This window comes from Agelaius phoeniceus, chromosome 2 (assembly GCF_051311805.1).
Source record: "Agelaius phoeniceus isolate bAgePho1 chromosome 2, bAgePho1.hap1, whole genome shotgun sequence".
Lineage (NCBI taxonomy): Eukaryota > Metazoa > Chordata > Aves > Passeriformes > Icteridae > Agelaius > Agelaius phoeniceus.
Window position 1 is genome coordinate 28,922,001 of NC_135266.1, and position 27,557 is coordinate 28,949,557.

General features: G+C 40.2%; 2 protein-coding genes across 5 annotated transcripts in view; one reads left to right on the plus strand and one right to left on the minus strand.

Moving 5' to 3' along the window:
• FHL2 (four and a half LIM domains 2) overlaps positions 1-16,679 on the plus strand; it is a 38,110-nt gene extending 21,431 nt beyond the window's left edge. For 2 of the 4 annotated variants that reach the window (XM_077173375.1, XM_054654852.2), the window contains exons 2-6: positions 2,433-2,612; positions 9,232-9,406; positions 14,071-14,240; positions 14,884-15,070; positions 15,808-16,679. In XM_077173375.1, coding sequence (XP_077029490.1) covers positions 2,457-2,612; positions 9,232-9,406; positions 14,071-14,240; positions 14,884-15,070; positions 15,808-15,959 — 840 coding nt within the window. In that variant the 5' untranslated portion in view covers positions 2,433-2,456 and the 3' untranslated portion in view covers positions 15,960-16,679. The remainder of the gene's footprint in view (positions 1-2,432; positions 2,613-9,231; positions 9,407-14,070; positions 14,241-14,883; positions 15,071-15,807) is intronic. The other 2 variants (XM_077173376.1, XM_054654853.2) reach the window with 1 other exon arrangement.
• Positions 16,680-18,704: 2,025 nt separating this feature from the next.
• C2H2orf49 (chromosome 2 C2orf49 homolog) lies at positions 18,705-27,261 on the minus strand. The gene is made up of 4 exons (XM_054627910.2): positions 27,085-27,261; positions 25,073-25,239; positions 22,364-22,736; positions 18,705-20,252 (listed from the first exon to the last, which is right to left on the minus strand). The coding sequence occupies exons 1-4, from the start codon at positions 27,220-27,222 to the stop codon at positions 20,196-20,198; spliced, it is 735 nt and encodes a 244-aa protein (XP_054483885.2). The 5' UTR covers positions 27,223-27,261; the 3' UTR covers positions 18,705-20,195.
• Positions 27,262-27,557: the final 296 nt, after the last annotated feature.

Sequence of the window (27,557 nt, forward strand, 5' to 3'; positions counted from 1 at the left end):
AATTGTATAAACCTGTAAAGGAATCACACTCTATAGTTTTTGCTTTTACACATCAAGAGAAATTTTTCACTCTTCAGTATCTCACATCTACTTTTAAATCAGGGTTAGAAAGAAATAATTCTGAAGAAGGGTGACAAATGCAAGTTCCTAAGTGGTTTCTGCTCACATTTTAACTTAGCAATAATGCACATTAAATGGGCAACAAAATCCTATCATTTGGAAAAAAATACCTAATATAGTCAAGTAAAAAGTACAGATTTTTGTCCTAAACACAGACCATTTGAACAAAAGCTATCACTCCTCTCAGACTTAGTCATACATCTACACATATAACTCAGTGTACATTGGTCTGACTCCATTTTGCTGAGATTACTCCAGAAGGAAATTAAGTCCTGACCTGATCTTTCCTGGGAAAATCCAAACCTATTATGTAGGTTAGGGGTGTAAACAGGCTCAAAACAGAGAAGAAAATCCATTATCATCTACTAAATGGTAAAGACTGCAGGTGTATTTCAAGAGGAGACTCACTTGCTGGAAGCAATTGTTAAGGAAATGTCCCTTTGTATTGCCCTTGTTCTCCTGCCCTATACTTCCATTGCTAGCTGCTGCTGCTGGAAATGGGCTGCAGGGGAGCTTTGGGTGGTCATTGCACTTCTCTCTCCAGCACATCTTCTTACCTTCTGTGTTCTTATCAGTCCTTGGAGCCTCTCTGCTCCTTAAGGACAAAGAGCACCCTACATACTCCCAGTTCCCCTCTGGGATAAGAAAGCTACTTAGTTCCTAGACCATTTTGAAGGCCAAAGGAGTTGCCCTGCTAGTCCTGGGTTGTCAGAAGCACAAAAGACCAGCTGCCAGATTTGTGCTTCCTCCAGGCACATTTTGGGGCTTGCTAGTTTGTCTCTCTTCTTTAGTAGTTATTTGGAATTCATAAGACTTTCCAGCAGTGGAGATATCACTTACCTACTTCACACACTCACCCCTCAGTCTGTGCTAGTCACTACAAAATTCAGCAGTGGATTGGCCATTTAAAAAAAATTGTCCATTCAGACAGCCCTAAAACCTCGATAGACACATCCCAGATAGACAGAATGAAAGATAATAATAAAAACTGAAATCCTAGGGGAGAACTGAGGATTTCAGAATGCCCTATGGGTGGCTCCCACTGCCAGAGGGAGAGGACAAACTCCAGAAATCAACAACCTCTGCCAAGAACACTAAGCAAGTAACATTTTGTTTAAAACTGAGAGCTGAAGTTGGCAAAAGGACTGCCGATGCTGCAAATGTCACTTGTGCATGAAAGACAGAGGTAGCCACTTAAGCTATTAGTACTCAAAACATTTAAGGATTTATAGATCAGATGTGCCTTAAAGAGGAGATTCAGCCTGGCAGGCAGTTAAGATCATGCAGTCCAGGTGGCATGTACTTTCTGCTTGGGAAATTCCCTTTCCTAAGCAGGCAGCTATGCCCTCCTCCAGCTGTACCCTCCAGATTTCAGGTGCACCACATGCTGCAAGCCTCAGGTTAAGAAAGAAGGTGATGACTGTGATGAAATCCAAAATAAATTGTCCCAGGCAATAATAAATATTCATCAAAGGCATCTGTGTCATCTTTGCTTGTGTGTGCATCCAGAAAATTAAAGAGACGTAACAAAACTTGAGGAGCAAACATCAATTGCACTTAATTCAGACAAGCTGAAACATCATATACAGTTTCTTCTACTTGATTTTTCCCTTCCATAATAATTTTTTTACATTTGTCTGAGCCAGAACACCCAGGAGCCAGCTCCCAATACACTACAGCTATTGGAGAACTTCTTCAGGTGCATCAGAGGAGAATCAGATACACAGTCACCGATCCTACACCTTCCACCCCCATAGTCCCATGCACGAGCAGAGATGGAGGGTTGGTGTCTGCCTGTGGGGGAATGATTGCCAGACACTGGCCTGCTGAGAATGTAGAGAAGGAAGGTGCAGAAGCTCATGTGGTGCCTGATAGTCTGTGCATGACTCAAGACTACGCGCAGTGTAAACCTTTCTCTTGCCTTATGTAGGAGATGTTGCTTCTGAAGGAAGATTAGCTGGCTCATCCTCTTAATGGACTTGAGTCCCTCCATCCCCTAGAGAAACACCTTCTTGTTGCAGGCCTATAGGTCAAATTCCATTTACAAATCCCACAAGAATTCTTCACACTCAGGGTTTAATCCCTCCTCTCATCTCTAGCACTAGGTCTGGCCAAAGATGGATCAACAGATTTAGATGGGCTGCACTGCAAAATTTATAGACCAATTTTTTCCTACTGTGTTCATTTATTTGACTGAAAGTCAGATTGAAATGGAGGTACAATGTGAAAAACAAGAATTGATAAACCTTTCTTGGGGCATTGGGTCAAGTGTAGTTCAGTCTGACATGTGCCTATTCCTGTCTTTGTGGCAGGATAGCTGGACTCCCGACACCAACATGACTGAACGCTTTGATTGCCACTACTGCAAAGAGTCTCTATTTGGTAAGAAGTACATCCTGAAGGAGGACAGCCCCTACTGTGTGAAATGTTATGAAAATCTTTATTCCAACACCTGTGAGGAATGCAAGAAACCTATTGGTGCTGACTGCAAGGTATGTCAGATTTGTGTCTTGTTACAGAAATCTTGAGAGAGCAGCCTGGGCACAGAGCTCTGAGACCTGGAAGGATCCAGCCTAACAGCTACACAGGGGTTTCTTTTGATGGGAGAGCATGTTTTCTGGACCCCTGTATCTGTTTTCTATTGTTTCACTTGGCAAACCTTTCTTTATGCAGCATGGTAATAGAAATCCACTCCTATAAACCACAGAATGATCCGATGTTCTGATGTAAGAAATCCTCTTTAATTCATTGGGTGAATCTTTCCTCAGGGCCAGCTGGGATCTAAAAGGGTGACAGAAGCTGGTTGTGCCTACTGTTGGGTCAGAGGGAGCTAAGCCACTGCTGGCCTTGCTGTGACCACACTTCTGTGGTCATCAAGAGACACACACTCAGGGTGCTAACTTGGAAGTCACAGAAATCCAGCTAGCAATAAATCAAATAGAGTTAGAAAAATTAACCTTTTAAATACAGAATGATGATAGTGGAGTCTAATTAAAGAATGGGATAGACAGAGCAGAGGCCTTGCTTGCTTGAGTTATGCACTGCTAGAAGACATGGAAACACCTGCCTGATACAGAATAGTTGTGACCACCTGTATTTCTTTTAAATTAATTAAAAAACCTGGAATTCATGCCAGTTTCAGCCTGCCTGAATGAGGACAGAGGAGCCATCCAGTGAAGTGTCTGTTATACAGCTACCAAAGACTTCCTCTGATATGCATCCTCCTTGCATAAAATTGGCCTGTTCAAAGTTGGGCAAGATTTTCACTGACAGAATGAGATTGCAGTAGAACTGCAATTTGTATTGCATGCCCATAGGATTCTTCACTGACCCAAGGAGATCTGATTTTTGATTTCCCACTGCTGATCCATGCTTCTACAAAGATAAACTAATTCCCATTAGTGATACTATCACCCAATCACTATTTCAGAGATCTAAAAATATATGCTTACTCAGATTGGAAAAAATAAATGTCTCATACCTTCCAAATTGATCTACAACACCCTATTGGCAAATCAGTAGGAAAGTCACTTTCAGAAGCCTTAAAGAGGTAAAAATTTTTCACCATCAAGAGAGAGAACTGGCAATAATCTGTAAGAAGGTATAAAATTGCCAGCTTTCCTACAGCTCATAAATATTCAGGTTAGAGATGAGATACAGCTGGCCTGGCCTGACCTGAAAAAGCAAAATATTCCTGCCCCGTTCCAGAATGTGCTTTTGTTTTAAGGTCACTTTCTAATCCCCTGAGAAGGTATTTCCATGTGTTGATAGTCAAGAATTTAAAAACTTGGACCAGCTTCAACAAATCTTGGTCAAAGTATTCAGGAATTAATCGGGCTGAACTTTTCAACCCAGATTTATGTATTTAGGGAGTGTGGGTGTTATCCGATATACTGCTTTTCTTTGCTTTTAAGTGAAGCACACTCTAATAACAGATAGAAAAAAAAAAGCCCCCACTGTCTGCAATCTAAGAATGTTTTATCTATGTAAAAAGCAGAACTATATGTGGAAAACACAACTAAGAGATAGTAAATAAAGATTTCTTAAAGAGCTATAAAGCATGCCAGAAACAAACATGTCCTTTTTTTTTGTTTCTGTGACTGCTGTTTGTGCCTGTCCATACTTTATGCTGTAGGTTTGAAGCTGTTGAGCAATTTTAGCAAATTCTGATGGATAAAAGGGATAAAAGTTGAAACTTAAATTCCTGCAAGTTTTCTGAAAAAAAACATGTTTGGGTAGAAAAAGAGATCCTATGAATGTTTTCACTGACAAGAAAACTAAAGTAGTTTTTCAATGACAGTAATAGGCGCTAGAGAACACATTTGAGAGAGCCCTTACAAGTGCCTCAGCCACAAGGTAAGTTTCAGATGAAGTGTGTGCACTGTGACTGAGCATAATTCAGCCATGAAACAGTCACCAAAAAAATCAGGCTTCTCCTCATTACACTGGATGAATATGTAGGTATATAAATAAAAAAGGAATACACATATACACACCTATATATATGCATTTTTACATAAATCTTTTTACACATACTTTTTCATCTGAACAAAGAAGATAAATTGTACTATGTTTGGGAATGAAACCAGTGTGTTTACTGCATGGACGATATTGGCTCCAATTTGTTTGTATGTTCGGCATAACCTAAAACTGTAAAATTTGGAATAAAAAATATAATGGAGTGACAGAGTCATGAGAAAAGGTCACATCCAGGCCTCTGCATCTGGCAGCAGTGTCCACACTTACATCCACATTACAACCTGGAAAGTCCCACAAAGTTCTCACATCAGATTTTCCTTCACAAGTCCCTTCTTGGCCACCATTATTTCTCCTCACTAAGAAAAGCTACACTGAGAACCAGATACTCTTAATTTCCTTCTTTCCCACCCTCCCAATTACAATCAAACCTCCTATAACTGACAGGGTTACACCAAAGTGAAAGCACAGGTGCTGAGAAGAGGACACTTGTAATAACTCAAATTCTGACAGCAGTGGACTCTGAGAGGATGAAATTGATGCTGAATTTTCACATTGTGTATTAGCTATAGCACAGAGAGGCCACAAGACAACAATGCTGTAGAGAAACTTACCCTGAATTCAAGACAGGGGAGAAATTTCTTCACTATCTTTCTAGTTTTTCAGGTAGTTTATGGGTAACTGTAAACTTAACAGAGTAATTACTAATTTGTTCCTTGTTTTAAAAGAACAAGTCTTTGCCACCAGAAAAATCCCAGAATGACAACATATGTCTGAATGCCACCTTTGGGCATAAGCCATTTCATTAACTGTAAACACTTCTAGCTGATGCTTACAAAACTTCCACAGACAAATCAAAAGCTTCATATACTGACTGGTAGGAGGCACCAGCAGGCAGCATGAAAATACAGGGTCGTTTCTCTCACAGCTATTACACATTATCCATATGCCAACAGGTTACAGGAGAAATTTACTTTTCTAGAAAAAAAATTGTCATTTTAATGGCTAAGTCCCTGGTGAATGCTCACCACACCTACAGTTTCAGGCTTATTTCTGGAAATCCATGCATCTTGCACTCATTTGCTTAACTGCTGAAGGGTTACTTTTCGTTGACTTTGGCTGTTTTAATACTTTCCTTGCAGATCCTATGGTATGGAAACCATTGCAAATACAGGAAATATCTACATTAATCCCGTGTTTAATGCAGTCCACAAGTTGGCCTTGCCAAGCAGAAGGGAGTGAAAACTCTCTCTGTGAAATGTGCAAATTAAATTATGAGTGGATTGTGAGATACAGCTACTGTGTCAGCATTCAGGCCAAAAATGCCTCAAAAGGGTCATTCTCACACATAAACTAAACAAGAAATAAAACCTCCAGTAATGAGGATCAGGAAAGAGAAAAAATAATTATTTTTCTCATTTTTAATATTTAAACCCTGTCCCAACATGCAACACTTTTTCAGCTCATTATTGAATCTCAGGCTAGTTTTTGTGAAGTGAAATGGTAAAAGAGGGGGATATCTTAATATCTTCTCACACATGTAAGGGGCAGAGTACAGCACAATATCACTTGTTTTTACCTTTTCTCAACATACTTTTATAGGTATGTGCCAGTCTAACATACATAAGTGTTTTGCTACAGGGTATGTGTAGCTAAAATCTGCACAGCATTTAGTTGGCCTAGCCCATTTCCTACATTCAACCTTCTGAATAGACCATTGTGGTAAAAAAAGCCATGAACAACATATACAGTTACTGCTCTGGTAATAAACTCTCTAATCTCCTTCTTCCTACTGGGTCCCTGTTGACACCCAGAGAAGTTGAAACCCTATTCTTCAAGAGAAATGGTACTGCATAATGGCTTCAGTTTGCTTACACTTAAAAAGCCTGAGGAGAAGACAATAAAAATGCAGGGTATGAGGAGCCCAAGCTTAACCTAGTTAACTGGTAACCCTAGTCTAAGGGGGTCTTCTGGGTTTTTTTAAAAAAACACACTTTTCTAAGTCACATGCAGTCCCACCCTAGAGGCCAAATAAACCATGCTGGAGCAAAACTATACAGAGCTGTGGAGAAGCTGTAAAACTTGATCTTGCCCATGCTAACAGTTATCTTGTCAAAGTTTTCTTTGTGGGTGTCACAATGAAAATACAACAGGAATTAGTTCTATATCACTTGTACCTTCTGCTGGAACAGATTTATTTGGGTTACAATCAGCTAGCATAAACTAGAATTCACATACCTAGACTAAATCTGATGCTCTTTCCGCTTAACAGAAGAGCAGCCTGACATTCAGAAAGCTTTCAATCAGTTTTTGCACATGCTTTTCCAGTGTAGAATTTGCTCCAGATCAGTACATCCACAGCTTATGAACAAGTCAAAGTCTCCAGTAATATATACAACATGCTGAAATAGACCAAACCTCCTTTTCAGTGACCTAAGAGCACTCATGATGCATAAATAGTTTCATCAGTACCTTGGACTTGCTTGCTTTCAGATGTGACAGATTCAGAGAGAGAAAGCAATATCCATTTCATCACCCTAATATTCTACTGTCAAAGCCAGACATCTTAGACTCTCTCTACATTCAATGTAGAGTTAGAGTAATCTACAGTAGCTAAAGTTTATTCAATCCACTTTTTATCTGGGGTACTTTTTGTTGGAGTTTTGCTTCATGACTTCGTCATAATGAAATATCTGCTACTGTCACCTACGCAGCTACTGCCCATAAAATCTTGCCATCATTACTGACTCAGGGATCAAATCTTTCATCTTTGACACCTAATCTTTGTCTTCATTACTCCTCTTCTAAAAGGCATGCACCATTTCAGGGTATCATTTCATTGATAAAATAAGCATACATCACCACATGAATTTTGGATATTAAAAAATAGCTTGCTGAAAATTGCAAAACCAGGAAATGACAGGTAATGAGGAAAAATAATTGAATAAATCATGTTACAAGAGAAAGAAGATCAGATCTGTTGTTCTACTTCCTAAAAGTACAATTTCAGTTATTTTGGAAAGCACTGCATATTGTATTTTTCTGTTGAAAATATAATATGAGACCAGATTTAGGCTATTAGACTTCTCCCAAAGAAAAGAAAAGAAAAAAAATGTAAGTAACTTCCAAAGAAGATTGGTTTTCATTTGCTATTAGAAAAGATTAAAATATTACAGTCAGAAATTTGTGTTGTTTCAGAAGGATTTAGCTGAAATGAATAGATGAGCTGAATAAACAACTGTCTGAAAGATGTAAAGTGGAAGTCTAAGATATTCTACCACAGAGTGCAATCTCAGAGATGAAAATTGTTACAATGATTCAAAAAAATTAGGTGAGTGGCATAGATGTCCAAACAGAAACGTTTAATTGCATAGTCAAATTTTTACACAAATTACTAAAGTTTAGCAAGCTACCACATATCAGCTGAGCTAGATGAAACTGTTTCAGTGTTTCCAGCTAACTGTTTATGAGAACAAGGCTCCCAAAGACAAACTGTTATTTTAGCTTAACCTAAATCTGTGGTATCTTGCTCTGGCCTTAAGATTGCACATTTGGAGTTACTGTGACTGTACTGACTGACACAGTACAGCTTATGCCAGATCAGGTATGAACCCTTTGCAACGCTTCACACAACTGCAAAATTGGAATTCATTATTCTACCACTTGCTTTTTTCCTTCAACTACCCTGATTAGTTTAATGCCTGCAATAAATACACAGATCTTGAGCTAGAACTTGAGAACTTATTTCAGCTGAAGTTTTATACTCCCTATTCATGACAATTCTAGCCTTTCACACTCCCAACCCATACCAGAGCCTCTATATTTTGGGGTGAACACTGTTTCTTGTAATCATCCAAGCTCTATTTTGTTTGAAGTCTGAAGACACTGTTCAAGTGTTGCATGTACAGGCCACCTTAATTTAAATGTTATAAAGCACAATCCACCATTTTAGATCACAATTTTGAGAAGGCCTGTTTCTTTTAAATAATCAAAGGAACCACTGTGAAGAGTATTTTAAATACTAACATGCCCATACTAATCCCTTAGCCAGTACTTTGGATCACAGGATGCAGGTACAATATGGTCTTGTATCTTGCAGTAAAATCCACATCTGAAATATAGGTAAACCAAAACACAAGGGTCAGTAAAAATTTGTTGTAGTGGAAAAAACCCAAAAGGGATCAGACTGATTCCACTCTTGGTGCAAATCTGTCAAAAAATGCCAGAATGCAATTGGGAAAAATATTTCTGTTCAGGAGTAAATATCTATGAAATGAACAAGAAATCAGCAATAGATAAGGCAAATAGGGGAAGTCTATCATACCTAATAGATTAACAAGTTTTAATCCAATTCAAAAGCTGAGCTTTATTCTCAAAGGAAATACCTAAGTGAAATTAGCTGCTCCTCTGTCACAAACAAAAAGGGTTACCTTGAACTGAAAAAGGGTTGATAGCTGTCATGAGCTGCTCTTGGTTGTCACAGCAAAATAAGTTCACCTTTGTCAGAACATTTTGTTTTCCTCAAAGCTCCCCAGCTCCTGGCTGGAGTTCAGATTTGGACGTGTTTGCATTCTCTGAGCTTCCAGTTGTGCAAACTATTCATTCCACTTACTCTGTGGTTTTGGATTTCTACAGGATCTGTCTTATAAGGACCGCCACTGGCATGAAACCTGCTTCCACTGCTTCCAGTGCAAGAATTCCTTGGTGGACAAACCTTTTGCTGCAAAAGAGGAACATCTACTTTGTACTGACTGCTACTCCAATGAATACTCTTCCAAATGTAATGAGTGCAAGAAGACTATTATGCCAGGTTAGGATGTTCACTTTTTGGACTAAATATCAAGCCCAAACTCAGCAATATTTGTGAGAAATGTCTCTCTTTGACTATCTCTATTAAGTCATGCTGAACTATGTAAAAAACTGGTGATGGTGCATTCTAGTCCACTTCCATGACCAGAACATGTAATATCCATAATGGCTCATGGAAGAACTTTCATTCACATAAAAATTTTCTCTAATTACTCAAAATTTAGCTTCTCTCAGACAGATGAAAAATTGGTCAAAGTGCCTGTTAGGTCTTCCTTGAGCACAAATATATGAAGGAACAGGGAATAGCTTTTTTTTTTTTTTAACATGAAACATGAGGTTATAGTAATAGATTGCTAAACCTGGTCTTCTCACAACAATACTATAGCATTCTGTGATGATTTGAGGGGTTTAATGTTGAAGTGCTATCAGTGCAGAAGTAAAATATTAAAAGGCAACTCGAAGAATCCTCATACACACTCCATAGTGATTACTAGTTACTTTGTCAGCTGGTTCTGACATTGGTCATCTCAAATAAAAAGAGGAAACCACAACATTTTGCTCCTAGGGTGTAAAAATGAAGGCTTGATGATAAAATAGAGCAACAATATTTAAAAGCCAATAACCCTATCTATTCCGAGTTTAAACATGTCTATTTTTCCATGTGCACCCATTTTGCTGACACAGAAATAAAAACTGACATGCTTGGGAATAGCCAGTGCTACTTTTAAAGCTGGAACTCCATGACACAGGAAGTCCATTCACATCCCAGAATACTGGTTGTATCCTGGGCTGCATCCAAAGCAGCGTGGGCAGCAGGTCAAGGGAGGTGGTTCTGCCCCTTAACTTTGCTGTTGAGAGATCCTACCTGGAGGGCTGCACCCAGCTCTGGGAACCTCAGTATAAGAGGAGCACAGAACTGTTGGAGGAGGTTCAAAAGAGGGTCACAAAGAGGGCTGAAACACTTTGCTTATAAAGACAAGTTGAGGGAGCTGAGATTGTTCAGCCTGGAGAAGGCTCTGGGGAAACCTGTTTGCAGCCTTTCAGTACTGAAAGGAGACTGTAACAAAGATGGGGACAAACTTTTCAGCAGGGCCTGCTGCAAAATAACAAAGTGTAACTTTTTGTAAAGTAATGGAGGGTTGATTTAGATTAGTATAAAAAATAAGTTTTCTACAATGAAGGGGTAAGGTAAAACACTGAAACAGGTTGCCCAGAGAGGTGGTGGATTCCCCATGCCTGGAAAAATTCAAGGTCAGTTTGGATGGGGTTCTGAGCAACCTGATCAAGTTGAAGATGTCCCTGCTTACTGCAAGGGCCTTGGACTAGATGATCTTTAAAGGTTTCTTTCAACCAAAGCTGTTCTATGAATCTATGATTCTATAATATTATGTGTATATATTTTTAGTTCTGCTCATCAGATTCATTGCCATTATCAGTGATTTACTGAGTGGATCTCTTTTTGTCTATTATGCCAGCTATACATTGCTATGTATTAATGGAGGTTGGATTCAGTGACACAGAATCACTGCTTCTCTTATAACCCAGAGAAGAAATTAATTTTTGTAAGCTTTTCAACTACCCACTTGTCTCTAGCTGCTTACCCAGGATAGCTGAGATGTCACCACGCTGGAAGAGCAGTACACTCACCATGCTTTTTCTGCTTACACAGCACACTGTGGTAGTACAGGAGCTACAGCAGAGGAGTATGGTCACCAGTGAAAGCATAATTTATTTTGAAAGGACCAGCAAGTGATTGGATATCTTTTGTGGAGACTGTTTGTGCTAAATTTGACCTCTGCTTTGAGCCACTAAATGCAAAATGTAGATCAGAGAATCACAGAATCACAGAATGACTAGGTTGGAAGAGACCTTCAAGATTATCAAGTCCAACCCATACCTTAAACACCTTAACTAAATCATGGCACCAAGTGTCACATCCAGTCTTCTTTTAAACACATTCAGGGATGGTGATTCCACCACCTTCCTGGACAGACAGTTCCAATACTTTATCACTCTTTCTGTAAAACACCTTTTCCAAATATCCAACCTATATTTACCTTGGTGCGGCTTAAGGCTGTGTCCTCTTGTTCTGTCAGCTGCTGCCTGGAGAAAGAGACCAACCCCCAGCTGACTACAGCCACCCTTCAGGGAGTTGTAGAGAGTGACAAGGTCGCCCCAGAGTCTCCTCTTCTCCAGGCTGAACACCCCCAGCTCCCTCAGTCATTCCTCACTGTAGGGTTTGTGTTCCCAGCCCCTCACCAGCCTCGTTGCCTCCTCTGGACACACTCAAGTGTCTCCATGTCCTTCCCAAACTGAGGGGACCAGAACTGGACACAGCACTCAAGGCGTGGCCTCACCAGTGCCCAGTACAGGGGAAGAATGACCTCCCTGCTCCTGCTGGCCACACTATTCCTGATACAGGCCAGGATGCCATTGGCCTTCTTGGCCACCTGGGCACAGTGCTGGCTCATGTTCAGCCGACTGTCACCAGCACGACCAGGTCCCTTTCTGCCTGGGCACTGTCCAGCCACAGCACCCCAGCCTGTAACATTGCAGGGGGTTATTGTGGCCAAAGTGCAGGACTTGGCACTTGGACTTATTAAAATTCATCTTATTGGACTCTGCCCATCCATCCAACCATTCCAAGTCTCTCTGCAGAGCCCTCCTACCTTCCAACAGATCAACACAAGCTCCCAGCTTAGTGTCATCTGCAAATTTACTAATGAAAGACTCAATCCCCTCATCCATGTCATCAATAAAAATATTGAACTGGCCCCAGCACAGAGCCCTGAGGGACACCCCTGGTGACTGGCCCCAGCTGGATGCAGCACCATTCACCACCACTCTCTGGGCCTGGCCATCCAGCCAGTTCTGAACCCAGCACAGAGTGCTCCTGTCCAAGCTGTGGAAGCTTTACCATGAGATGCCCATTTAAGTGATTACAAGCTTGTTCTTCCAGTCCTTCTGCAAACCCAACCTACCCTGACTTCAGTCTAGTGGCCAACAAAACAGGGCTCTCCCCACTTTGAGTTTCAATGACAACACCATCCCGAAGACAACACAGATGCAAATGTAAAAATAAAATTCTAGTCTATTAAAAAAATTATCTACATCTTCTTTCTCCAGATTATTATTCTTTCAAGGACTGATTTATTTGCTCCTTGACATGATATTGGAAGTTACCAGCATAGAGAGGGCATAATTTTTAGAAGGTGTCTGTTAATAAAATGGAACAAAAATATTCAAGAATGTAAGCATCAGAGAGATTATTAACAGTTCACTTACTACTGATGCAAGTCAATTTAAAAGAACAAAAAAACCACCAAATAAATCCTGAAGTCTGCCTCTCAGCAGAATTTAATGAGATCATAAAAGAAGAAAAATATGCAACTAGTAAACAAAGATGAATTAATGCTTGAGAAGGGGGAAAATGGTTAAACCCCGCAGTAATAGAGGCAGAGAGAATTGGCATCAAAGGCATTAGTGTGGTTCTTTATCATTAGCCAACTCAATCAGCTTGTCAGTCTTCCAAGTATTTGACTTCATGTTTGCTGTTACAGGCTCCAAGAGTGATGCAGAACTGTAGGAAAAGCATTTGTTTGTTTACCCTTCTGGCCAGTATCAAATATTCTGTCTCAAACTGGTACATAGAAATCATACCATGTGCAGATAAATTTATCTATATAATAGGGCATCTCCAATTCCCTGGAAGGGCTCAGAGTCCACCTGCCATACAGTGGACTGAATCTGCAAAGAACACTATCTGAACCCTAAAACTTTGTTCTAGAGAAGTGCATTTATTTCCTAACTACCATACCACTTTTCTGCTTTCCAATAAAAGGATTGTTTAAATTCCACATTTCAACAATATTTTCTATTCAACTGAAAACGGAGAGAAAGCTTTTTCTTACTGGAAGGTTCAAGAGAGAGAAAAACATTTAGGATAGGTTCTGTCAAGCTGGAAACAATTGCAAACTTATAATACACCTCAATGAGAACAAGAAAAAGGCTCCTGAGCAGATATGAAAGAATCCTTTGTCTCAGACAGACTGTATTTCATTGGGAAAGGGAGGCAAGGTACTTGCCAGGAATTGCATGCCTCATCCTTGACAGTGTTCAAAGCCAGGTTGGATCAGGCCCTGAGAACCTGGTCTAGTGAGAGGTGTCCCTGTCCATGGCAGGGAGTTTAAAACTAGATGATCTGTAAGGTGTATTTCAGCCCAAATCATTCTATGAGTCTGTAATTAACCAGGTACCTTGCTGCTATTTGAGAAAGATACAAAACAGATGTGGAATGAATGAAGTCAGTCTTTAATGAGGAATGGCCTGACCTCCACTCAGCACTAACAGCAACTTATATTGGTGTCTGTCCAATTCCCTTGAATCTTCCTGTGCACTGGAATTCATTATTTGCCTAATAAGACCACAAAAAGCTGTTCTAGGCTGTAGCTATTTGCAATAAATGTTTCTCTTCTTTGCAGGAGAAGAGATCTCCAAAAATCTAAAATGGTACCAAATGTCATGCAAATCTGGTAGGAACATTAAATAGCCTCTGGCTCACAGCTGCAATGCTTCTGGACTGACAGAGAGCTGCCAGGCAAACCAGAGCTATGAGCTGCATCTATCTCATCCAGAAGCTCACTTGGTGCTCTGCTCTCATTACAGGTACTCGGAAGATGGAATACAAGGGCAACAGCTGGCACGAGACCTGCTTTATCTGCTGCCACTGCCAGCAGCCTATTGGGACAAAGAGCTTCATCCCTAAGGACAATCAAAACTTTTGTGTCCCCTGCTATGAAAAGCAGTTTGCCATGCAATGTGTCCAGTGCAAGAAGGTAATGCTCTTATTTTGCTTATGTGAAACTTAAGAGGTTGAAGTCCATCCCATTTTATATCCAAGTAGGCAGAATATCTCATTTTTGTATGTGTAAAAAGATTAAGAATTAACTGGTTTTAAGAGATGATATCATTTCAGTTCCACTTACTTGTGAAATAAAACTCCCTGACAAAGTCTGGAGAAGCAGAAAGAAAATTCTTCATCTAAAATATGAAATAAACCAGTCTTTCCCACAGAAAGAAAGTTGAAACACATCAGGTAATTCCCCACCATGAAGAAAGGGACAAGTGATGAGACAAACTCTGGTAAATGCATACAAAAAGCAACATACAAAGAGTAGTATGAGTAAAAGAGTAAAGAGCAAGAGTAAAACAGAGTACAATTGAAAGTGATATTTTACAATATATGCAGAACAAAGTACTTTTAGTATGGGGTTTCTTTTCATAAATAAGGAAATAACAATAAAGCACTTGCATGATTTTCTCAAGGTCAACTCCAAGCAAAATTATAATCTTTCTGTTGCTAAGCCTCCTTCCCCTCCTCCCACACACAAAAATCTCATCAACCTTCCTCTTTACCAAATCAAAACACAAACTTGCCACTCTTTAGAAAACACTTTCTCTTTTTTCTCCCTAAAACAGGCTATCACCACAGGAGGCGTTACCTACCGGGAGCAACCATGGCATAAGGAGTGCTTTGTGTGTACTGCGTGCAAGAAGCAGCTGTCCGGACAGCGCTTTACCTCCAGGGATGAGTTTGCATACTGCTTGAGCTGCTTCTGCAACCTGTACGCCAAAAAGTGTGCTGGATGCACAAACCCAATCAGTGGTAGGTCTCTTGGGGCTGGTGCTTTTACATTTTGTGACTGTTTTGTGTGTTGAGTTGCTGCTAAAGGCGAAACTAAACAAAAAGTCTGACCTGGTACAAGAGATGCCCAACTCAATCTTTTTATGGAACTCCAGGTAGTCATTTTTGAGGTTAAGCAAAAGACAATTACTACTAAGAAATGTTTTCCCCTTTTTTTTTTCTTTTGTACAACTTCAATACACCCAATGATAACTGACATAGCCTGAAACTCTGTAATGCTCTTTTACTAACCTGCTTCTTTTCCTGAGACATTCTTCCTTCAGAGCTATGAACCAAGTCATGACACATGACAGACTTATTTTTTAATTATCTAAAACCCACCTCTACAAAACATAAATTAACATACCCAGGTGCCATAAAACATTCTGTAAAAAACTACCAGAATTCTGTTCAGAGTCAGGTGCTTTGCTTTTCTTCTGCTGCATGTTGCAGGGCCATTCCTTGGAAGTTCATTTCTGCCATTATCACTAGGGATAACAACCTTGCTCATTGACTTTGCTGAAAGCAACAGAAGTATTTGAGGATGAAAATGTTAGTCACTACAGAATAAGAATGGCAAAATTAGCACAGCAACAAATAGATTTGTCACAATGTCATTTTTTCGCTGCTGTATGTCAGATCTCCATGTCAGACTGCATGACCTGATGGCTGACCTGCCATTGTTTTCTTGTAACAGAATGATTTTGCTTTTCAAACAGGACTCGGAGGAACCAAGTACATCTCTTTTGAAGAACGGCAGTGGCATAATGATTGCTTTAACTGTAAGAAATGCTCCCTTTCATTGGTGGGTCGTGGCTTCCTCACAGAAAGGGATGACATCCTTTGCCCTGAATGTGGAAAGGATATTTAAAGCTCAAACTAAGGGGTGAGGAAAAAGGGAGGAAAGCCGTGCTTGCAATATATAGCCTGAAACACATGGATGTTCAGAGCTAGCTTTGCCACTCTGTGTCTCACTGTACTATTAACATTTCTTAACCTTTTTCTTTATACTCTCCAAATCTGGAGGGAAAACAGCTTGAGAATCTCTAATAGCAGTGTCGATGTTTAAGATTTCTACCAATAACAAAAACTAATGCAAAACCCATGATGTAAAACTATTTGGCTGTTTTTGACATAACATACCATTTTAAAGATTTTTTTTTCCTAAAAGATATTCCATTTACAAGCAAGTGATGCAGTTCAAGGATAACAATGGCCACACACAATACATTAATAGGTGGATATCCAGGGTGAAGCCTTCTGCCCACTGAAATCAATGGCAAAGGCCATTCAATTCCAATAAGGCTGGTGTGACCCCAGTGTTCTTGAGCTATGTGACAAGTGTGTGCTGTCAAGTCTGTAGAAAGACTGCAAAAGTAGAGTGTTTCAATGTACATGGATTTGTGACATGCCATAAAGAGATAATGATGAAACAGTGGAAGTGGGAGTGCTTCATGACAGGTACATATTTTATTGCATGTCTGGCTGGTCATTGTGTGAAGTACAAGTTCTGATTGACAGTGTCAGTATTACAGTTGGTGGACATTACACTGCACATTGTATTTTTCAAATAAAACTATTTAAAACAAAACTGCGATTGTGGCTTAATTGTGTTTACATAATATTTACAAAAATGATTTCACATTCTGAAGAAACACAATGCATACAAACACAACCCTTTTTGAACCCAATTTTTGGGAGTGTGAAGTTTAGACAATTCTCAGAAGGGCCCTGCTGTACAACATAGTTTTTACTAATTGAAGTCAGCGGGAAAACTACCAGCAAAAATGAACAAGTGTGTGAAAACACACACTGTACTGACTGCAGCCGATAAAAATGTGTTCATAGGCTCTAAACTCAAGCCCAAAATATTTTTCTTCTCAGCAAGCAAGGAGGTCAAGACAACTCAAAAGACATCCATCTATCTTTGCAAAAGTTAGAAGTTTAACTTCTACAGTAGGGCATGCTTTTAATTTTGTTGTAGCATAATTTCTGCTATGTTTGCCACAGCAGCAACTGTCAGCAACAGCATGCTGGCAGGACAGTAACATCAAAAGGAAATAATACAAAGGAAGATAAACCTTTTCCCAAATCAAACTGCAGGAAATATGGCCATGTTATGCGATGCACAGTCCCAGTACACCTTCCAGATGGAATTCATTTGTGTTCAGAAAAAGGAGGAAAGAAATATGTCACACCTCCAACTGGAATCTTCAGATGTGAAATTAATATTTAGGACTATACTTTGTGTGCTACTGGGTAGGGAAAGTTTGCTCCTTGAGTTTGTCTCTTAGTACCAAGTGCAAAGTGCTCACAGGTCATTCTCCTCTCATTAATTTTACCATCTAAATAGATGTAGCAGATCAGATTTAGTTTATTGCACACCATTTGAAGAACTTGGCTGGCTGACATTTTTGAAGTGCACACTGTGCTAATCAGAACTCAGCAAATGATTAAATTCTATTCCTTGGTGATTTCATTCTATGATGAAAGCTGTAGCAACAGCCACAAAAATCCCTCTTTATCCACACCTCTGAAAGGAGGGCAAACACCTCACTCTCTCCTCAGGGGTCTGCCAGTCCCCCAGCACACTGCAGCTCTGCTCTAGTGCTTTGCTGAGAGAAGAAAGATTCCTTTGAGCTAAAGGGGTAGTGCCCCTGTACTTGGCATGGATGAGAAGCCACATCTTGAGTCATGTGCTCAGTTTTAGGCCCCTCACTACAAGCAGGACAGAGGTGCTGGAGTGTGTCCAGAGAAGGGCAATGGAGCTGAAGGGCAATGGAAGGAGCTGAAGCTGGGAGTTGCTTAGCCTGGAGAAGAGGCTGAGGTGAGACCTTCCTGCTCCGTACAACGGCCTGAAAGGAGATCATAGCAAGGTGGGGCTTGGCCTCTTCTCTCAAGCAGCTTGTGATAAGACAAGGGGAAACAGCCTCCAATTTTGACAAGAGAAGTTCATGCCACGTATTAGGAAAATTTTCTTGACTGGGAGTGGTAAAGCAGTGGAACAGACTCTCAGGGAATGGTGGAGTCACCCACCATCCCTGGAAGTGTTCAAAACACACAGACATGGTGCTTTGTGGTACAACTTAGTGTGCATGTGGAATTCAGGCGAAGGTTGGACTTGATGACCTTGGAAGTTTTTCCCAACCTCGACGATTCTAAGAAGGCAGTAGCACAGCTTGCACCTTGCCTCCCAAGTGCTACAACAGGTAGCAAAATGGCCCCAGCTTTGGAGAAAGGTAGGTGAAACATGCAAGACTGGAAAGCATCCTAGCCTGGAAACAGGACTGCTACCATGCAAGAGCAGCACGATGCTATTATTCCAGTGCAGTTCTGCATATCCCTCCTTAACACATACCAACACACACATGCTCCTAGCAACTGGAACTACACAAAATACATCCTAGACTCTAGACCACTGACAGGAAGCCAGCCACAAAACAGAATTCCTATCAGAGTGTTACAAAAGTGCAAAAACCAGCACTTCAGTGTGATACTAACTGCTGCCACAGCTGTAAAGCAGCTACTGACCCTTTTACCCTTAAAATGCTGATTACATCAAGTCCAGTGAAATATAACTGTATAAAAGCTTAATTACACCACAAAACAAGGCAGCACTGTTTCATTTGCTTTTAATTTAATTTATTTAAATAGGATAAGGCTACTTAAAAGACAAGTCTTTACATAAAAAAATGTTACGTTAAAGTTTGCTGTACTCAAGTACAAAAACTGCACAAGTGTTTAGTAAAAGGGAGAGAGCACACCATTTCAAAACACACATTCTTACCATTTTACAGCATTCAAGAGGTGCCTTTTACATCATAACAGTGAATGGAGAATTTTTGTAAAGTAAAGAACTAAGCTACAGTTTTTGGTTTCAATATAAACCAATGTTAAAAATGTAAACAAGCTTTCAGACCACTACCAAACTTCTTTTACTGGGTTAACTAAGTGGATTCAGAAGTTGATTCTTTTTTTATCAAATCTGGGAGCATTCTTATTATTCTTATTTACCATCCGTATCTAAAACTGATCTAAATTGGCTTTACCCTGAGCCATTGAGTTTTAATAAAAATGTTTCCATCAACTTAGTTGGATTTTTGCCCTGTGAGGCACTACCAATAATCCAGATGAAACACCAAATTTCACAGAAAACCAAAATCCATCATAAATTATCACAGGAAGGGAAAACAGGTTTGTGGGCCTTTTTCTAGAGTGCAATTACATGTGTTAATGCTCTCAAGGTACTTCTGTCTTCCTATCCACATCCCTCTTCAGCTGTCTGTAGGCTGAGAAAGCACTGGCGGGCATTCCATTGGGTTTCCCCAATATTTTATAAATAAGCATGATTGTAACCAGGAAAACAATCAAATTTCCTACACTGGCACATTTTTACACTTATGCATGTAAAAAATATGCCTGTGTACTTAGGAGAACGTGGCACTAATCCATTCACTACTTCCTCTCAAAGTTTCATATCACGTATTTCCATCTGTGCATTCCTTGTTTCATATATCAAGAGAAACTTCAATTTGAAGTAATGCTGTTAAAATAGTTCATCTCTTATTACCAACCTAACTTGCACTGCAAATTCTACACTCCTGTGCAACAAAAAGGAAAAAAAAATGTCTGTAGACTATCTTATCAGCAGAATGGTCAGTTTTCTCACCTAAATTAATTACCTTTTTAAAGCCAAGAAGGCTCTAGGGAATCACTCTAAATTTCAACAGCTATTTTAATATTTAATCAGATGTGGAATAAAACTGAATCTTAGTGAAACAATGTGTGAATCACAGTGACATGGAGGAGATGAACTATAATAATCTTGAAAACTAGGAGTGGAGGGTTTAGTATAGTGTAATATCACCACCTTTTAAAGAAGTAATTAACTACTTGGTGTACAAGAGTGGATACTTTTAAGGTGACTGGTGATAGTGACTCCAGCTTTACAACTCCAGGGAGTTGTTAAACTTGTTAAAACTTCACAGCAATCTGAATCTCTGTAAGTCTGTAAATTTTAAAATAATTTTATTTCAACTGTTTAAATATGACCTATCTATTTGAAAATATGGAAGTAATATTTATGTTTCAAGCACCATTAGCTACTTCATGGCCATGTAACATGCTGGATTTTCTTCTTTGCTTCTGAAGGCTTTAGGTCATTCTGGAATACAAGAAAATATATAATTATTCTTAGAGATACTGTGCAAACAGGAGTCAGTCATTAATCTGGCGTATTTCTATCTGGTACTATTACACTGTTCAGCTACAGGCTACTACAACAGCTTTCTATTGCCATCTTGTGGAGAAAGCTAAATATCACAGAATTTTTCAGGTTGTCTTCTTAAGATACTTGTTGAAGTGGAATTATATAAGGAAAATTCCCCAAATACACAACTAGAGAACCAATTTACTTTTGTCAAATAGTAAAAAACATTAAAAAGAAGAAAAAGAAAATCTAGTCTTCCTTTGTAATGACCTGGATAAAAAGAAGATAAATAATTGCCAAAGCCTCAGATAAACTCATCTTTCAAGTCCCCCTGCCCAAAGAAACCTGTAAAAATCAAGAAAGCCCAAAGCAAAGAAATGGCAGATGAAGTAGTAAAATAATTCCCTTTCACCATCTAAAACAATAATTAAAAAATTCTGAGAAATTGGAGCTTTAAAGGTTCACATAAGCAGAGGAAATACAGGTATATGAGTTTTCAAGAGCATACTGCAACACACTGGTTCAGGGAGCACAATCTAGAGATCGTTCTTCTCTATATAAGACTTTCAGTGTTAGTTTATTTACAGGAATCCTGTGGACTGCAACCATTGAATGGTTTAAGAGAAATAGACCCAAAGATAATAGGGACAGTTCTGTGCTATTCTGTAAATTTGTCTTGAACGTCAAGGAACAGTCACTTGCTTGGAGACAGAGTTGCCTTTACTGTCATTACACTAAAAATAGATCAGGCTTTACAGACATCTGCAAAGTACACTGATTCTTCCTGACAGCATCACTTTCTATTCAATAGCACATTTAAATTAAAAGCAAAGAAGCTGTGAGGTGTATACTAAGCAAGCTTCAAAAGCTCTGTAGGTTCAGATCTGACCAATACTTGGAAGAGTTCTACATACTGAAAGAAATTAGTAATACTGGTAGTAGGAAAATACCTACATCTCTCAAGCATAAATTCCATTCAGAGCCTCAGCCATGATTCTTTTAAAAGCTGCTAAAGCTGTCTTTCACAACAGCCATGTGTTTTGGTACTCATGTTTAACAGAACTCTGATGGAATGTACCAATCCATGCAGCAGAATATTGCCTGCATTCTTTCATTAAAGGATTTTTTAAAGTATGTTAATATTTTTATATATTATTATTAATATGAATGTTTTATTGCATCTCAGGAGGCAATATTGAGAAAACAAAGTTCAGTGTCAAGTCTTAAGGAAATCCTAATCAATGTAACAGCACACTGTATATCTAAAGCTCCCCCTGCAGTTCAACTGAGAACAGATATTTCTATCTCTTCCTTTGAAGCCCACATTCATTCCAGATATTCCCATATTCCAGTGGAAATGAGAAAACTCCTTCATTTGTATCATGAAGGAATACAAAACAAGTGTTAAGACCTATGTCTGTATTGTGGCATGTTTTTAAAAGACAGGTCATTGTTCCTTGCTCATTGACAAGCCCTGTAATCACACCATTGCCAAAACTAACCACTGTTCTTTATCCCCATCTGGCAGCTACACTCAGCACCACTACCTACACAGAAGCTTCCTACTGACAAGCACAAACTTCCTTCATTCTGATACTTCCCAAACTAGCTACACTTTACTAATACTCACTGTTTCTAAATATTCTACTGTAGGAGGATAGAATATAAGAAAATAGTGTAGAGAGTAATCTTACCCCTAAGGAATTGCAGCTGGGCCAAAGATTGGGACAGGCCTGACTTTAAGGGGCCACAGCTGTAACCAATGAGAAGAAGAGTGCTATAAAAGAGTGGGTGGCTGGGTGAGAGGGGAACTGGAGTCAGTTGGCTCCTTTGTGAAGAAGAAAGACTCAGTGCTCTGAGGAGCTGCCCGTGAGAAACACCAAGAAGGTATGGAACCTTAGTGATAAGGAGACAGCAGTATGGAACCCCTGTGGTAAGATGACTGCACTCTACTATTACTCCAAAATAAAATCATCCTGAAAGCTCCTGCAAGGCTCTAACTTTGGCTCCTTTAAATTGCAATTTAAGAAAAGAAAGCTGCAAAACAAGATACTGCACAAACATACCGGCAAATCAGATTCCTCTTTTGGAACAGACCTCTTTAACTTCACAACAGTAGTTCCTGCTATTGGAGACAAAGGGTAAACCTTCAGACCAGTCAACACACTGCTGTCAGTCTTTGAAATATTGTTCTGCTGAGCCTCATTATTCCTTATTCCCAGCTTAGTGTCCTCTGACAAACTGGAGGCAGAAAGGTATGTGGAGGCATTGGAAGGAACAGATAATCTCCTAACTGTGTTGGTGGTGCTGCCAGCAGGAGGAGGCTTCAGGCGATCGGCAGCTCCGTTCTCCGTCTTTTTCACCTTTATGCTTGTACTTGTCGAATTGCCATCAAATACAATCAATGGCCGTTTCCTTAAACCTTCCACTGTTGTAACACTGAAAATACAAACCATAAAATTCACAGAAATGTAGGTTAGGTGATCAAAAAATAGCATATCCATGACATGAGTAGGGAAAACTAATTTTAGCCTCCCTGAAGAGAACATATATCCCAAAATATCAATATCAAACTCTGAGATGCTCCAAACATAAATAAAAATAAATCTACTTATATACACTTACAAATACTTAAATAAAAAGCAATAAAAGTTACTTCCAAAATATAAAGGCACGGGGGCAGTGTGAGGACCAGTGCTCCTCAGCAAGAAGAGTTGTGTGAGGAACTGCCTAAGCAGACAGCTATAGCTGTCCAACAAAAGTCACTACACTTCTACCACTGCAGTTACTCTAGAGTAACTACAGAGATGATAGGTGTGAAGTATTTCCAAAGATGAATATTTAAGGAAGGGTGTGCTGTGTTACCTGCAGGAACAGCATCTCATATTCTGATACTTCTAAATTTCCCTGTTTCCACTCTTATTCAAAATCATAATGTTAAGGTAAGTCCAAAAGATTGTTAGCTCAGGAATAAAAACACTAAGCAAAAACCCCACACCTTTTTAAAATAAATCTTCTTTGAATAGTGGATTTAATGATTTTTTTTAACAGTTTGTGCCTTTAAGTCTATATGTAGTCAGAGCAGGACAGTTTAGTAACCACTGATTCATTAAAATGAATATTATCAAGCTAATATCAAAACAGTATTAAAAGAAAACAACTGAGAAAAAAATAAAGTACAAAGTCAACGTAACTCACACTATATGAATTCAGAGTTTTAAAAATGCAATGCTCAAGAACGACAAAGTGAAAGTGTTTGGAAAGTGCAGCTTTAACAAATAAAAAACCCAAACCACCATCAAGAAATATAATACTCCTGTTTAAAAACTTCAATTTTCAGTTTTGATAAAAAAGCTCTTTTGCATCTATTTCAGTACACTAACAGTTTCCTGCCCAAACACTAACCTCACACTTTCATCCTCAAGTCCACAGATGTAAACAAACTGAGGTACTCTAACCTCTTATGCACATGGAAAATAAACTGAACAAAAAAAAAGCTTGGTGTTTTAGCCACTACTACAATTTTAAAAAATACCTAAAAACTGAAAAAACAACTAAAAAACCCCAAATCACTTGACAAAATTTGTTTAGCTCTTCACAGTTAGAAACCTTAGCAAAGCTAAAAGAGACTCAAGACATCAACAAGCTGTAATACTGAAAAACTACAGGAATTTCCATCCACCTTTCCTTAGGATTTACTGCTGAACATATCAGAATACCACTCATGCATATCACATAAAGTCTTGGGCAGGTGGAAGGTTGAGTGAAGAGATTCAGTAAAACAAACTTTTGAAGCAGATTTTGCTTTCTGAGCAAATACAAACAGAAAGATTTTTAAAACGAGACAGAATATTTATTTCAGAAAGCAAATGTTATTTTTGAAACAGACACACAAAATTGCTGCAGCATGCATCCCTCACTCTAGATAGAGTGGGCCACCCCTGTCCAGAAGAAAGCATAGTTAAATATGCTTTTAGCACTTTCCTTAAACTCTGCAAACACAATTATTAATTAGCAATTATACAGTGAAACAAAAAATATTTCCTTTCTCCTCATTATAAAGTACCTTCAAATCCACCAATAACTCATTATCAACACATGCTGGGGGATGAAGGAACAATACCAATTCTCTGGATCAGTACAGACTGGGGGTGAAGGGATTGAGAGTAGCCCTGCTGAGATGGACTTGGGAATACTGGTGGATGAGAGGCTGGACACGAGTCAGCAACGTGTGCTTGCAGCCCAGAGAGCCAAACATGTCCAAAGCAGCATGGACACCAGGTCAAAGGAAGTGATTCTGCACCCCCTACTCTGCTCTGGTGAGACCTCACCTGGAGTGCTGCATCCAGACCTGGAGCTTCTGGAGGAAGGGTATGGAGCAGCTCCAGAGGAGGGTCATAAAATGATCATAAGGAAAGGCTTGAGAGAGTGGAGGCTGCTCATCCTGGAGAAGAGAGGGCTCCAGGATGACCTTATTGCAGCCTTTCAGTACTTACAGGGGATTTATAAGAAAGACAATTCTGTGAAAAGAAGCACTATAAGCTAGATAGCATTAATAACATTTAAATGACAAAATTTAAAAAAAAATTATCTTCTCCTTTTTTCTATTTTTGCAGTAGTAGAATCTAACACTTCTGACACAGGCAAGCCAACACAGCATTCTCTGTAAACTGTAACAATATCGAAAAGCTGTACAAGCTTCACTAATCAGGCAAAGATTAAACAAAATGCATTGTCCTAAATTGTTCAAGTCTGGCCCAATAAAGCTAAATTACCTTTTCTTCTCACTTTTCAAGTCATTCTGCTGTCTTTTCTTTTCCATCATTTTCCCCCATCTACTTTTTGGCAAGTCACGCTGAGGCAGGGGAATGGCATGCTGAATATAGAGATCAGTGAGCCCATCTTTGTCCATCTTTACATCATTTTCACCTAATATATGTTTCTGTGGGGAACAGAAAAAGAGTTGTTATTTTTATGATATTGAATTCAACATTCAACCATCTCAGTAGCATAATCTCTTATTTCAAAATCCACTGTATTGTTTTGGGCCAGGGCTCCAGAAGTAAAGGGGTGGCTGGGATGATCAGTTTGGAGAGGCCAGGATCTGCCCACAACAGCCTGGTCTCCTCCCTTCCTACTGTCAACTTCCTTCATTTTCTTTGTGGATTACACTCAGCCTCTCCCTTCAGTGAGGCAATGGGAAACACAGGATGTTTTGCTCAGTGAATAGTGGTTTCTTTTTCCACCAACTGCAAGTGCATTTCTTCACATGTCTCCTCACGTGCCTCTTCCCTGTGTGTCCTTTAGAGTCTCCTGCCCCCACTGTCTGCTGCTCCTTAAGTGCATTTGAGCACAGGTGCCATGAGCAACTCTGCTTCAAATTCAGGAGTGTGATGGGCTGCTTTCTTCAACAGTGTGAGAGACATGGACCCAGCTGTGACCAGCAATGGGCAGTTATTCACCTTTGCCAACACAGGTCAACCCTGCAGCCCCTCTCTACCCAAAATACTGCAAGTTTTCCCAAGGAAAATAGCAGCCAAAAAAGGGAAAAGTTATGACAGACATACTGTTGATGGCTGATGCTTTCATGCACTCTTAAACATGCTTCCCAGAATCCAACTACAATACCAGAGCTCTTTTTCACATGACTAGAAAACAGACAACTAGAATATAATGCAAGTCAAACTTCTGGATGTAGAACTATGTTATCTTCCCCAGTTCCCAAAGAATAATGGAGATAAGTTTCATCCCAACATGAGGAAGAACTTCCTTACATTAAAGATGGCAGAGCACTGGCACAAACTCCCCAGTGAGGTTGTGGACTCTTCCTCTCTGGAGACATTCAAAACCCACCTGGATGTGTTTCTATGTCATCTGCTCTAGGCAGGGGGTGTTGGACAAGGTGATCTCCAGAGGTCCCTTCCAACCCTAACTATTCTGTGATTCTAGGAACCACCAGTTAGAACACCAGTTTTCTTTCTAACTGTGCATTGGGTTGTGAACATTTCTTGGTACTTCATGCTAAATTTATGGGGTGTGAAAAAGACTCCACTAACATCCTAAAAATCGAGGTCATCGAGAGCAGGTCAAGCCTCTGCCACTACTGATTCTGGCAACATTTCATGACTTCTGATGTTGGCCTGAAACCTGTCCATGCAGGCTGCATGGACAAAAGCATATGGAAATTCTTTCAGCTTATACAAAACCCTGAAACTTTAATTACTATTGTTTCATGCACCTGAAATTTTCAGCCAAGGCAATAACTAGTATTCCAAACATCAAATAAACCTTTTTATGGTCCTAAACTGTTTATAACCCACTTTCAAACTCAATTATTTTCCAACTATCAAGTATCAATATTTATGGATTAAAACATTAGCTTGATTGATTACATAGGGTGCATTTCTTTAATTCATAGAACTGTTAGGGTTGGAAGGGAGCTCCGGAGATGATCTAGTCCAAGCAACCTGCCCAGGCAGGGTCACCTAGAGCAGGACACACTGGGTATGGACGTGACAACTTTAACAGTGTAAAGCTCATCCTTCCACAGCCACTTTTACTGTATGCAGACACTGTCTCGATTTGGGCAAATTGCTTTTTAGCATCCTCGGTGTTCAAGCACAGCCCCTTTGCAAACACGGAGACATCTCCTCCGCCAGAGCCTCCTCTCCGCGAGTTCGTGGTGTCCAGAGCACCGACTTGGTGCCTGCTCTTCCCTGAGCGCCGTGACTCTCTTCGCCCCGCCTCAGGGGCCGCCGCTCCGCCCGGCCCGGCTCCCCGGACGCACCTGCTCCAGGGTGAGCCGCAGGAATTCCTCCGAGAGCAGCTCCGGATGCAGCAACAGCAGCTCCGACTCCGAACGCCCAGATCCGCACTCTTCCTCGCCACCGCCGCCGCCCGCCCGGGCTCTTCCCTGCGCCGCCATCTTCTTCCCCGGCGGCCCCTTCCCGGACTCCCACAATCCCGCGCGCGGAGGGAAACGCGTCTCCAGAGCAGCCGCGCGCCGCGGTGGCGTCACGGCTGGAGCGGGGCTGGAACGGGGCCGGAGCGAGGGTGCGCCTTGCTGGGGAGGTGTCGCTCCGCGGGGCAGCCGGGTCAGGGCAAGCACACAGAATCCCACAGAAGCACAGAATATCCTGAGCTGGAAGGGGCCCACAAGGATCAGCGAAGTGCAGCTCCTGGCCCTACACAGGACAGCCCCAATTATTACACCCCATGTCTTAGAGTGTTTTCCAAATTCTTGAACTCTGTCAGGCTTGG